This window comes from Hemicordylus capensis, chromosome 2 (assembly GCF_027244095.1).
Source record: "Hemicordylus capensis ecotype Gifberg chromosome 2, rHemCap1.1.pri, whole genome shotgun sequence".
In the NCBI taxonomy this organism is placed as follows: Eukaryota; Metazoa; Chordata; class Lepidosauria; order Squamata; family Cordylidae; genus Hemicordylus; species Hemicordylus capensis.
In genome coordinates this window covers 417,745,618-417,759,230 of record NC_069658.1, presented here as the reverse complement: position 1 = coordinate 417,759,230, position 13,613 = coordinate 417,745,618, and the positions used below count along the sequence as shown (strand labels likewise).

At 46.6% G+C, this 13,613-nt stretch overlaps 1 protein-coding gene across 1 annotated transcript; it reads left to right on the top strand.

Moving 5' to 3' along the window:
• Window positions 1-669: 669 nt before the first annotated feature.
• Window positions 670-12,794, top strand: LOC128341716 (meteorin-like protein). Its single transcript, XM_053288150.1, has 4 exons — window positions 670-958; window positions 4,366-4,775; window positions 8,172-8,231; window positions 12,160-12,794. Exons 1-4 carry the CDS (start codon window positions 846-848, stop codon window positions 12,474-12,476), a joined length of 900 nt encoding a protein of 299 aa, XP_053144125.1. The 5' UTR covers window positions 670-845; the 3' UTR covers window positions 12,477-12,794.
• The last annotated feature ends 819 nt before the right edge of the window (window positions 12,795-13,613 follow it).

Below are 13,613 nucleotides of genomic sequence, written 5' to 3'. Positions count from 1 at the left end.
TTCCAGTGGCTATCATCTTTTTTTTTTTTTTTTAAGATTATGAGCCCTTTGGGGACAGGGAGCCATTTTATTTATTTATTTATATCTATGCAAACCGCTTTGGGAACTTCTGTTGAAAAGCGGTATATAAATATCCATCGTATTTGTACTTGTTAGTAACATATCGTAGAACAATTATGTACATGTTGTCCATTTATTTTGCAATAGCCTGTCCTCCTTTGATTTATAATCCAAGATGCTGTTTGCCCTTTGAGTTAAAGAACAAACACCATTTTGGATTTGAAATCAGTGGGGAAGACAAGTGATTGCAGAATAAATGAGCACAGCATACAGTCACCACAATATGGAGTATTTCTACCATCGTGGGGGTTCGAAAGGCAGCAGCGGGAGTGGTGGTGGTGTCAAGTATTTAGAATCACACCCTAGACGTCCATCCCCCCAACAGCCAAACCCTCACGTATGATCAACAACATTCAATCATCTTGGGAATGCTTTGCGGCGGCCCCATATGTAGGTGCCGAGGCTGGGGCTCTGAAACAAAGAGCAGCCCTTATGCTTGACGCTGTGCAGTGTATGGCCTGCTGGAGTGAGTGGGAGTTCTTGGAAATCAGGGACATCTGTCAACTCAACCGCAGATTAGACTCCTTCAAACGCAGCTGGGGAGGGGGTGGGACTCCTCCGGGTTGCCCATTTCATTCCCTCTGGCTGCGGCACACACAGACCACCACCACCACCACCACGCCGCTCTCTCCCGCCCAGCCGCTCGGACTTTTCCTTCTCGCGCGGGGAGAGTGTTCTTGCAGGCGCTCCACGCTGGCTCGAGCAGAGGCTGCCCGACCCACCCTATGTCCCAGGGGCGGGAGGCGTCGTGGAGCAGGCGGCGCTCGGCGCTCCCTCTCGTGCTGGTCTTGCTGGTGGGGCAGCGATGCGCCACCGACTACTGCAGCTGGAAGGGCAGGTAAGCACGCAGGCGCTGTCGAGGCGCAAGCCAAACGGGGGCCGATCCCAAGGGAGGACAAGCAGGGCTGTCCTAGGAGGACTGTCCTGCTGCTGCTGCTGGTGGCGTCAAGAGTGGCTTTCGCTTGGACTGACTTAGTTTTCACCCACACGAACCGCTTTGGGCTGCCCGTTCCCCTGACTCCATCCACATTTGAATGCGGATCCTCAGCCGCAAAGAACTTGCAATATCTGAAACCCAACTTCATGTAAATAGCGCGAAAATGGCAGACGCTTTGTTATGGTGTTATGAAAAATTTACCACGAGTGACTGCATCTACATTTTATGAATACCTGTAATCGACTGGAGCCACTGACTTAGAAGCCGGGATTCCTCGCTTCCAATGACTTCAGAATCAGAATCTGCATTAAATCGAACTGGTGACAGTAAGAATTACGAGTGCAGTTTCTGTGGCAGAGTTAAACATGTGCATAAACCTTTCCCAAGGAAACTGATGGGATGTAAAAGTGCTTAACTTTGGCTGGATTGTGCTGTAATTCAATTAAGTTTTTAAAATTATTATATTTATTATTATTACAATTAATTGCAACTTCTTTTGAACTGACTGGAACTAATCTACATTTTGCAAATACATTTAAAGTTATGTTTTTGAGTATCTGAAGATTAAAAAGCATGGTCCTGCCAAAGTGTTTGGGGTTGCAGTCTCCTGCACACTTAACTTGGGACGCAAGTCCCATTGAACTTAACTGGATTTTTTTCTGAATAAATATGCACAGGATTGAGCTGTGAGTCCCTTTAGTTTTACAGATTAAGCTTAATTCTCCCACTGAAATCAGTAGGACTTTAAAAGGCTGAATTTTGCCTGGACCCTGCCCTAAATCTATGCAGTATTTGCTGTATTGATGTGTTTATTTTAGGTATGTATCCTGCCTCAACACAACTTCAGTGTATTGTTAGTTTTTCATTAGTTGTTTATAATAAAATTTTAATAATATAGACTAACAACACATGGTTTCTAAATGTATGTTAAGACTTGAATTTTGATCTGAACTGGTGGTCTGATCAAAATGCACGAATTGGCTAAATAAAAGTGTGCAGCTCAGATCTGTATTCTGAAATACTTGTAGATGCTGAGGGCATTAGCTATTTGAACTTGCACCTGTAAAATGTGCATTGTAGTGTTTGGCTGGCTGAGTGTTGCATTTGCCTGCAGCCTCTTGCCTGCCTTGGACCAAAGACTGACTTAATCAGTGGCACTGGCGAAACTGCTATACCTGGCTATAACTCCAATCCAGAGATACATGTACCCCTAAAGGAACACACACGCCAATCAGATGGTTGGTGTGGTTTGCTTTGATGCAGGCCCTCCGCTCCTGAAGAGGTTATTGGTACTGCTCATGCTGAGAGTGCTGTTGTCCATCCATTCATTGCTGCATGCAGAGTTCCAGTCTAAGTGAGAATGTCCTAGCTAGGTTAAAAGTTAATGGCATTGAGCTTCGCCTTACAATACTCATTCTGTGTCATTTTATGTGCACATAAGCACATACAAGATGTGCAGATTGCAGCTGCAGGATGGGGTGAAAGTTGCAGTGCTTGCACAAATAGAGCTTCAGAAGGTTACTGTTGAAACTTGGAAGGGATGATGATGATGATGATGATGATGATTACATTTTTATCCCGCTCTTCCTCCAAGGAGCCCTGAGCGGTGTACTACATACTTGAGTTTCTCTTTCACAACAACCCTGTGAAGTAGGTTAGGCTGAGAGAGAAGTGACTGGCCCAGAGTCACCCAGCTAGTTTTATGGCTGAATGGGGATTTGAACTCGGATCTCCCCAGTCCTAGTCCAGCACTCTAACCACTACACCACACTGGCTCCTAGTCCAGCACTCTAACCACTACACCACACTGGTTTATAAAACCAGTTTGGTGGGGAGGGAAGAACTGTTCATAGTGGCTGGATGGGTAGGGTTGTTTTGGGGTGTCATTGTGAAATAGGGTTGCCCGATCCATACTCTGAGGTTCCTGTGCCATTTAAGAGTGTCGTGAGTTCTCCTGTCACAGCAGCACAGCGATTGGAAAAAGCCAAACTTGAGTGAAAGGATCAGTTCTGTGCACTTCTTCAGTGTAGGAGCCCTATTAGAGTCTGGACTGATGATGCTGGTGGGAATATCTATTGTTTATTTATTGAAAATATGTATATCCCAACTTTTCGAGAATGCACAATATAGTGTACCCACATTATAAACACACACAAACTAAAATAGTAATAAATCCATAATTACAAACTATTTTGAAACCGATGAGAGAAAGCAGCAGGCAATATCCACTAAAATGGTACAGAATAAGTAAATCAATACTATTAAAAAGCCACCTTTAAAAAAAAAAACCAAACTGTTTTTCACCTATCGACAGAAGCAGGAAACAGCAGGGGCAAGATGTGGGACTTCCTGCCTCAGGAGGCTCAACTCTCTGCCTTCTCGAGAAGGCAGATCTGGCCACGGTTACCCATGCCTTAGTCACGTCACGGCTGGATTACTGTAACGCGCTCTACGTGGGGCTGCCCTTGAAGAATATCCGGAAACTGCAGCTAGTGCAAAATGCGGCAGCTAGGGTTTTTATCCGGAGCTGCCCGGTGGGAGCACATCACACCCATCCTGAAAGAGCTGCACTGGCTGCCAGTTCGTTTCCGGGTCCAGTTCAAGGCGCTGGTTTTGACCTTTAAAGGCCTTAACAGTTTGGGCCCGGGGTATCTGAGGGACCGCCTGCTCCCAAAGGTTGCTGCCCGCTTGACAAGATCATCTGAGGGGGCTCAGCTCCGGGTGCCTGCAATGAAGGAGGCCCGGCTGCCGTGCACTCGGGACAGGGCCTTCTCTGTTGCTTCCCCCAGACTTTGGAATGCTCTCCCAGTGGCCATTCGCTCCTTGGACTCCATCACAGTTTTTAGAAAGCTTCTTAAATCTTGGCTTTTTACCCAGGCTTTTACATGACTGTTTCTACCTCTGCTTCTATGTGTTTTTACTCATTTATAGGTTTTATGCTTGTATTTTTATAGTTTTTAAATTAGATTTGTTTTATATTTTTAGCTTAATATTTTAATTGTCATTTTTATTGTATGTTTTTTTAACTTTTGTAAACCGCCTTGGGGTTGTTTTTAATGAAAGGCGGTATATCAATTCAACAATAAAATAAATAAAAAATAAACCTGGGCACCATTAAGGAAGAAGCCCTCTTGTGTGCTGCCGAACATCCCCCCGAAAAAGGCAGCATATGCCGAGGGCCTCCCCAAACGACCACAGAGCGTGGGCAGGCTCTGAGGTCCCATAAACTGAAATCTCCCTTCCTCTGACTGCTCCCTTATCTCTCATGTCCCATCTAAACATGGTTGTTGATGCCATTATTTTTCCAGTGGCTTGAGCTGGGAGCCTCACTCCCGTGCTGTGGAGCAGGTCCACCTCCGCTGTACTGAGGGCTTCTTGGAGTGGATGTACCCAGCACGGGCCCTCCGGGTCATCTTGGAGCCCAACCTGTCGAGCGCCCGACACACCACTGTCTGCATCAAGCCATCCAGCAACTTCCAAGGGGCCAACATCTACGTGGAGCATGATGGGCAGCTGCACCTGCTGTTGAGTGAAGTGGAGGAATCCCGCCTGAACCATGTGTCCTGCTTCAGCACCCACACACCTCAGCGGGTGGCCCTCTTCCTCCAAGCCAGTCCTCAGAGGGACATCAGCCGCAGGACAGCCAGTTTCCAGTATGAGTTGCTTAGCAACCAGAGCACCACAGGCCTGGACTACCAGAAAATGGCCCTCGTAGAAGGTAAGTCTGGGACTGGAGGTCGTTTTTAATCACTTTATTTTATTCCAGTGTGTATCCTGCCTTTCTGGATGCTTGAGGCAAAGTACATGAAACACACACACACACACACACACACACACACACACACACACACACACACGTGTTAAGCAACAAAAGTATTTTAAAATTGTTAAAGCAACTATTAAAAACAGTGGCGACCATTTTTGTTTGTTTTGCTGCTGAATTTTTATACTGCCTTTCATTAAAACAATCTCAAGGCGGTTTACAAAACATTTGAAATGTGAAATAATAATAATAAACTACACAATAAGAATCAAAATGGAATAAAAAAATACAAATCTAATTAAAAGTTTAAAAAACATGTGCAATCCTCTATAATAATATGGTAGTCCGTGATCCCGTGCCTGTCTTCGGCCCGTGTCTTTCTCGGCCGTTCTGAGCAGACACGGGCGGCCATGTTGTTCAGCGGCAGGGGGACCGGGAAAAGCAGCAGCAGCAGCGGGGGAATGGGGAGGACTGAGGTGGCAGCGGGGGAACCGGGAGGGCTGTGCCAGCAGCGGAGAAACCGGGAGAGCAGCAGGGGCAAAAAAATAACAACCCGGGAGTGTTAACAGAAGCAGGGGGACCGGGAAAAACAGAAGCAGCAGCGAGGAGCAACGGCGGCAGCGGATCCGGCTCCGCCACGGCGGGAGTGCGAATGAGGCGGCAGTGGCCACGGTGGGCCGGCGGGCCCTGCTGGTGGCAGCCGCCGCGGCGGGGCGACTGGCCCCGATGGTGGCGGCAGTGGCTGCAAGGAGACTGGGCCTGCTGGTGGCAGCTGCCACGGCGGGAGACTGAGCCCGCTGGCGGCGGTGGCTGGGGCGGGAGGACTGGGTTTGTTGGCGGTGGCGGCCACCGCGGGAAGCCCGGAGGCGGCGGCCACGGAACCGGACCGGCCGTGGGAAGGGTAAGGGAGCCCTGAGGTGGCGGGGGGCCTGAGGTGGGAGGCCTGAGGTGGTGGGGGGCCTGGGCCGGCCGGGGAGGCCGGCGGCGGCCCCGGATGGCGCCGGCCCTGGCCGAAGGAGGCGGTGGGCCCAGGTGGGAGGAGGCGGTGGTTGAGGGTGCAGACTAGGGCCCGTTAAATTAATGGGCTGAAAAATACTTGTATAACCATAAGAGACGAAGCAACAGCAAACAACACTCATTTAGAGGCCTGAGTAAAAAGACAAGATATTTCTTGCTTTCTAAAAGCTGTGATGGAGACTGAGGAGCAGAGGCCCACCAGGAGAGCATTTCAAAGTCTGGGGGCAATGACTGAGAAGGCCCTGTCCCGTGTACACAAGAGGCGAGCCTCCCTCATTGTTGGCACACAGAATAGGGCCTCTCTCTGATGACCTTGTGTTGAGCCAGCAAAAACCCTTGGTAGCAGGTGGTCCCTCAGGTAACCAGGACCCAAACCATTTAGGGCTTTAAAGGTCAAAACCAGCACCTTGAATTGGACCTGGAAACAGATTGGCAGCCAATATAGCTCTTTCAAAATGGGGGTAATATCTGGAGCTGCCCGCTGGGATCAAAACATCGTAGCTGTGGCATTTTGAACTAATTGCAGTTTCCGAATATTCTTCAAGGGCAGCCCCATTACAGTAATCCAGCTGTGACATGATTAAGGCATGGGTGACAGTGGCCAGATATGCCTTCTCGAGAAAGCGACGCAGCTGGCACACTGGCCACAGCCATGCAAAGGAACCCCTGGCCACCATCTCCACCTGAGCTTCCAAAAGCAGAGCTGGGTCCAACACAATAGGACCAGATGGTACCTGAGGCACGTCTGCCAGAACTGCCAAAACCTGGAGTCCAGGCCAGCACAGATGCAAGCAACTTTATCTGCAAAGTGACATGTAAACTGATCACGATGGGATGTAGATGGTTCCTCCCCCATTACCTCGGGGGACGTGTGGAGCAATTCCTTTGATACACGGAACAGCTCCGCTAGTCTGCACTGAGCATATGCAACGGAGGTGGAGAAAAAGTGTTTCTTTGCTGCCCCCACCACCACAGAGTAGTCCCTAAAATGGGCTCTAGCCCATGTTTGGTCAGATTCATCACAACTCTTTCTCCAACATCATTCCAGCCATCATCCAAGTTGTTTCATTGCCCTAAGCTCTGAGGAAAACTTATGAGCAGAACGGACTCCACCAAGCTGGAGAGGGCGTTTAGGAGTGCCTGTGAATAGCCTGGCTGCCTCCATATTCCAGAAATTCACCAGGACCTTGATAGAGTTGCCAGCTCTGGACACTGGAAACTCCCTGAGGGCTGTCTGGAAACTGAGCGGATCCATAAGCCTCCGGGGATGGACCATTTTAATTGGTCCACCACCCCTGCAGAGGGTAGATGAAGCAGTCAAACTAAACCCCACCAGATGATGATCTGTCCTGTTCATGGCAAGGGAGTTATCTCAGATTCCCCCACCTCCAGATTATTTATTCCCTGGTCAGCAAAACTCAGATCCAGAGTATGTCTTTCCACATGATAGGGCCCAATACCAGCTGAGATGGGCCCATGGTTGCCATGGAGGCCATGGAATCCTGAGCCACTCCTACAAGGGGGACCTCTGTGCAGACATTGAAGGCCCCCAACATTCTAAGCTTGGGGAAACGCAAAGACACCTCCGAGACTACCTGCTCCAGCTCGGGTAGGGAGATAGAAGAATACTCTGACCAATGGGAATTAAACAAAAGAAACCCAAGCCAGTCAGTCAGTGTCAGTCTGTAAGCCATCTCTAAAGCCTTTTGCCATTTCCCCAAAAGCCATGAGAAGGCAGGCCTGGCAAGCCACCTTAGCTAACAAATTCCATTGGGTAGGTCCCACCACTCAAAAGGCTGTACTCATTTTTGTCAGCCTTTCCTCCCAGGGCTGGGGCAAGTGGTGATGTGATGCACTGCTCTAGGCAGCGGGCGCCCATCTCTGTGTCTGCACGGGATCATGTGTCACCACCCGGCAGCCGGGTTAAGGGCACATTTGCACCCTTAAAGTCTGCTAAGAGCCAGGCTTAGGTGCTGGGCTTGGTGCTGAGGGACCGACGGGATTCATGTGGATCCTGGTGGTTTTCATGGGCAGCCAAGCCCTGCCTAAGCCTGGGCTTGGCTGCTCGTAGGCTTGTGTGAATAGTAAAGTAATTATGTGGCCTATCCTACAGGTTTGTTGTGTTTGAAATCAGGACTTGGGAAGCAATTTGCATGCTAAAAATGCCATAGAAATGGGTTATAAAAATCTCTCTTCCCCTATTAAGCTTCTCTTCATATTGAGTTTGTTCCAGATGCTATTGAGGTAACTGGACCAAGCTCACTGTATTTTACACTTTGAAGGGTGCACTACCAAAAGACTCTAATTCTTCTATTTGATGTTTTTATTCTCTAGCCATGTGCCGCCCTTGTGACAACATGGAACTTCTCATGGCTATCTGCAGCAGTGACTTTGGTAAGGAGACTTACAGGAGAACATAATGTCTGAGATATTTGATGTACTAAAACTCATCTTGCTTTTTTGTTGATTGGTTGTTAAGCAGAACAAGTAATTAGGGAGCACAATCAACTTCCTTTGTGTTCCAAAAATGTCCTTTCTTGAGCAAAGGTATATTGGGCTCAGGCCCAGTTCAGGTCCTTACAGATTGAAGATGCTCTTCCCAAAGGAGTAGGCAGGTGTACCCCTTCCACCATGCACTGCCTTAATAACATGTGCATGCCTGGCACAGATATCCATCCATGCAGAGGACTTTTAAGGTGAGGGGAAGAATTGCATGACTTGGGCTTCCATATGAACGCTTGTGTGAAGTCCTTCCTCGCACATTGTGTTATGAGCACAGTGTGCGAAGAAGGGGGATGCACCTGCCTGATCCACTGCTGATATTTTGCCTATGTTAGCATGTGAACATGGCCTGAGTTTCCTATTACTTTGTTCAAGCAAGGGTACTTTTTGAAAGTAGAATGTATGAAAAACACTGTAATGAGGTGGGGAGGTACTAATTCTGGCACTGGACTGGATCCATTTCATGTGCCTCATCCACAATTCTGGCATCATCTCATGTGCACATGCCACACTGTATGCCAGCACTACCATGCACATAGTAACTCACAAGCTTCTTGGAGCCTGTTTTTCAGTCCATGGCATCTTTTTGTTTTCCCACACAAGGGGGTGGCAGAACTAGTCACATGCACCAGTCATACGAGCCACCTCAAGCTTGGAAAAAACAGAACACCATATCTTTAATTAGTCTGTGGGCACACAGACTGCTGGGACACCTGTGCATGAGCAGTGTGAATTTTTCTCCTATTGATAATTGCAGACATGCCAGCAATTTTAGGCCGGAAGGATATTCTAAAATTAAAAATTGGATGGTAAATATAACAGGGCTTTCTCTCGGCTACCACCGAGAAGGCCCTGCTCTTTGTGACCATGGGCCTTGCTTTTGATGACATCTTTTTGCGGCAAGGATTCATTTTGAGATTGTAATACACAGCCGTAGGGATGGGGGGTAACAGGCCAACACACGCAAGCAGTTTTTCATGTGTACATTTGGTCTTTTCGCAGGGTGGGAGGGAATAGCTGCACAGATTTAATCAGCTCTGTATCTTTGGGATCAGAATAGCAGACTCATAGTCAACAGAAAGAGCTATCACTGGGGCTTTAACGCCTTATCTCCCTGTTGCTATTGCAATGTCTTGGTGTGCAATTTTGCTTTATTCAGCTATAGCCCTGTGCCTTTTTTTGGTTGCCGTTTCACTTTTTTGAATGGGTTTTTAAAAACATATCACATTTATATCCCTGTTCCTGCTTGGAAAAGCTGAGAGCTGCTTCCGTGGGACTCCACATAGTCTCTCATCCAGGCACTAATTGGGAGCTTGCTTAACTTCAGAGATGTTCATAGAGCATTTTACTTCAGATGGTTGAATCAGGCTAACCCGAGTTGGCTTGCACCAACTGCAACATCACCCTTTTGTTGTCATGTTGCTTTCTAGGGGTTGTTGGCTTTTAAGAGAGAGGAATGAGGAGAGTGAAAATTTTTCACTGAAAAACAGAACAATGGGCAAATACAGTAAGAAATAAAAATTAAAAATGTGTGCATATTGAAGCTAAAAATGGGTCCTGGGTCTGTAAAGGTTGAATATTATTGTCCTCCTAAACCAGGCCTACTCAACTTTGGCCCTCCAACTGTGTTTGGACTACAACTGCCATAATCCCTAGGCACGGTGGCCAATAGCCAGAGATTATAGGAGTTGTAGGCCAACATCTGCACGAAGGCCAAAGTTGATCAGGCATATCCTAGATCAGGCCAATTTATTTTTCACAGTTAAAACTCACTGGTTTTAACTTTCCTCCTTCATTAGCTTGCCATGGTAATCAGCCCCATTGCCCGCCCCCCCCCCAATTAAGTTATTGGATCTCAAATGAAGCACACTCTTCTTTGCTGGGCCTGCTTTGTATATGCACATACACACACACTTGCCCAGACAGTCAGATGTGGCGATGAAGGGCACACAATGGGGAGCATTTATACTTAAAGCACCAATGGACCAGAAGAAATAGCCCTTTGAACTGAATTTATTTTTGGCTTGACATCCTGGTCCTGAGTTCACCAATGGCCATCAGCAAGAGGTTTTTTGTTGTTGTTTAGAGAAAATGGCTGCTAATGAAAGTGTAAATGACCCCCAAAGTCAATGGGAGCTTTATGGTTCTTAAAAGAGAGGTCTTCAGTCACTCGGCCATGGGCTGCACTGGAGCAACTTGGAGCAGCAGGAACAAGGGCATTATAGCTTGTCAATAGACTTGACTGCATCTGAGTAAAAGATGCTCACATAAAGGCAGGGTGGGGGGAAGGGGAGCTGCAGAGGAAGGGACATCTGTTAGGCGAAAAGGCTAGCGTCTCCAGGAAATTGGATTAGCCCAGGAAGCTCCTGAAATCCTCCTAAATATGTTCTTTGTACACATGACATGAGTGAGGTAATTAGCCCCCAAAGGGAAATATTTAAATGATGCATTGTTTTGAAAACAAATTCCATAATTGATTATTTGACTGGGGTGCATTTATGGCTGCAAATGGAATTTGTCTTTTGAGAACCGTAGGTTTGAAAAAGGCCTCTGATCCCCTCCAGAATGAGGATCAGTGTATTCAACAACAGGCTTAAAAAAAAATAAAAAATAAAAATAAAATAGGGAGAGGTTGTTAGCCAGAGCATGTGGAGGGTGAAATGGTCATCTAAATGCTGCTCCATGGAACCAGAACTTGATTTAGTTAGCATATCATTGTAAGTACCATGGTGAGAAGGTGGCCCTTTGAAGCCCAATTTGTGTGATGAATCATTCAAATACCCACTTTCAGTCTGAGATGACCAAAAATCAAAAATAACTGTGGCTTGAAAACCCTCTCCCCAGCCTATGAGCATGTGAATTGGCTTTTCATGTGCTCAGGAGATGTTTGCACGATGGATGGTTTCACACTTTTATGTACACCATTCCTTTGTATTTTGTTATTGTACACAGAATGTACTATATGTACAATAATGTATGTGCTGATTCTGCTGGGAAGCCATATGTGAGGTGATGTTTTAAACCTGTGTTGTTGTTTTATATCTGTAATAGCCTGTTCACACATGAAACATATTATTTGATGGTGCAGTGATCAGCTGCTGCAGGTGTGAACGTGCTCAGTGTCTGTGGATTCTTAAGATTCTTAGGAAAGCAGAAGAATAATGGGATTCAGAAGGACCCAGACACTCATGTAGTTTAAACATTAACTTTTCTCAAATTTTGTCACAGGGAGCTTCTCCTATGTCAGTTAACAATAGTTGGGCACTTCCCACCTGTCATGGCTCACATTTCCCACCAGGTGGCCACTCTTCCTGGGGGAAAGCAAGAGTGCTAGTCACTTTTTGCAATAGGATTATAGTCAACTGACCCAGGATGTTTAGAGCTCCTTGGGTTGCTATTATTGCAAGAAGGCAAATCAACTCTCTGCCTGGAAAACTGTGAGGCTGTTCTAACGAGCTTCTGCTCAAGATTAAGCAGCCAAGTCTGGACTTGGCTGTTTGTGAGACCCACCAGGTTTATTTCTACCCACTCTGGTTGTGTGTGTGTGTGCGTGGCTTGCATGCCGCAGGGGATCAAAATGGTCATCTGGGAGAAGGTAGGTTGAACTCTGCCTCGCCCCCACATCCACACCCGCCCGACCATGCATGTGTGTGATCATGTGAATAGCCCCTGTGGTTATTTGTGGTTAATAATACTATGCCAGATGGTACATTGGTACGACAGGTCCTTATAAAGTCCATATCACCATACGAATAGCTACTAATAGTAATAAAGTGCCATCTTTTAAGTAGTCATCTCTCTGCATTGTGTTTATATCTAGTGGTGAGAGGATTGATCCAAAACGTCACTCATGACGTGAAGAATCACATGTCCCAGGTTGAAGTTGGTGTGCGGCGAGTCTACAGGCAGAAAAACCAGATCTTTCAGCAAGATAAAGCCAATGGGGAGTGGCATGGGCCCATCAAAACCCTGCTGCAGTGTAAGGTGAAGAAAGGGGCTGGGGATTTCCTCTTCACAGGCAATGAACACTTTGGTGAAGCTTGGTTGGGCTGCGCCCCACGATTTAAAGACTTCAGTGCTGTCTATCAAACAGCCAGAGAAAGAGGAGCAAATCCTTGTGAGTTTCAATTTGACTGATGAATCAGTGCGTGATGATCAGGAGGAGAACTGATTTCAGGAAAGTTCTATGTATAGAGGAGGAGATTTTGAGTTAGGTGGAATGTTAAAGACATGTGTTTGCTTTAGAGAAGAGAGCCAGTGTACTCCAGGGAATAGGGGCAAGCTTGTCCCAGAAAGACTCTGCTTCAAGTCTCTCCTCTATCATGGACTTGGCGTGGGGTTATCGGCAAGTTATATTCTCACTACTCCAGTCTGTAAAATGGGAATAATAGTAACTTACCTTACAAGGTTGTGGAGGACAAATAATAAAGAATGTGAAGTAGTTTGCAAATGAAAGACTGATAAATGATGAGGGATAGTTATAGTGCTGCTAACATTGGGAGCATGTAATCTGAATTCCAACATGTCTTGCTATTATGAAGACCCATGTTATACTGGGTGAAGCCCAGCTCTGTACAGAAAACTGTTCACATGATCATAAATCAACCTTGTGTTTAGAGAGGGGTTTAAACAAATAGTGCTTCCACATAATGCCCCCACTCTAGAGTACTGAGCATCATTTGCTATACATGTGCTGGGCCTGAGGGAACAGTTCTCTCCCACACAGCAAGCATCTTCTTGTCTATGCAAAGCTGTCCCCTTCATTGAACTAAATGAAGCCTTTGTGGGTGGCTGCTGGGGAAAAATCTAACATGGAGAGGCCTTTACTTGATTTGGGGTTCCCCTCATGGTGAATACAGCCTAGTAATAGACATGTCATCATACACCGCTCTGGGCTCCTTGGAGGAAGAGCGGGATATAAATGTAAAAATCATCATCGCACTGCACATTTCCTCGCTTTGCTTGCAAGGGTGGGGAAACTGCGAACACATTACAAGATGTTGTGGAACCAGTTTGAGGAGTAGACATAATGTGACAGATACAAAAGTGCTGTTTTTGGTGGTGGGAACACAGTTGCTTCAGTCTTATATCTGAAACAGCTAGAACTGCAGGCTACAAAGAGCAAAAGTATTTTCTTCATTGTTCTGTCATTAAAAAGACAAAACAGCCCTTAAGAATTGTTAATGAGCTTTTGAGTGACTAGACCAACCCTATCCAATGCAGGCTTTCTGAACAGAATATGCAAGCAAGGTTCCACTCTTCTATAAAAATGTT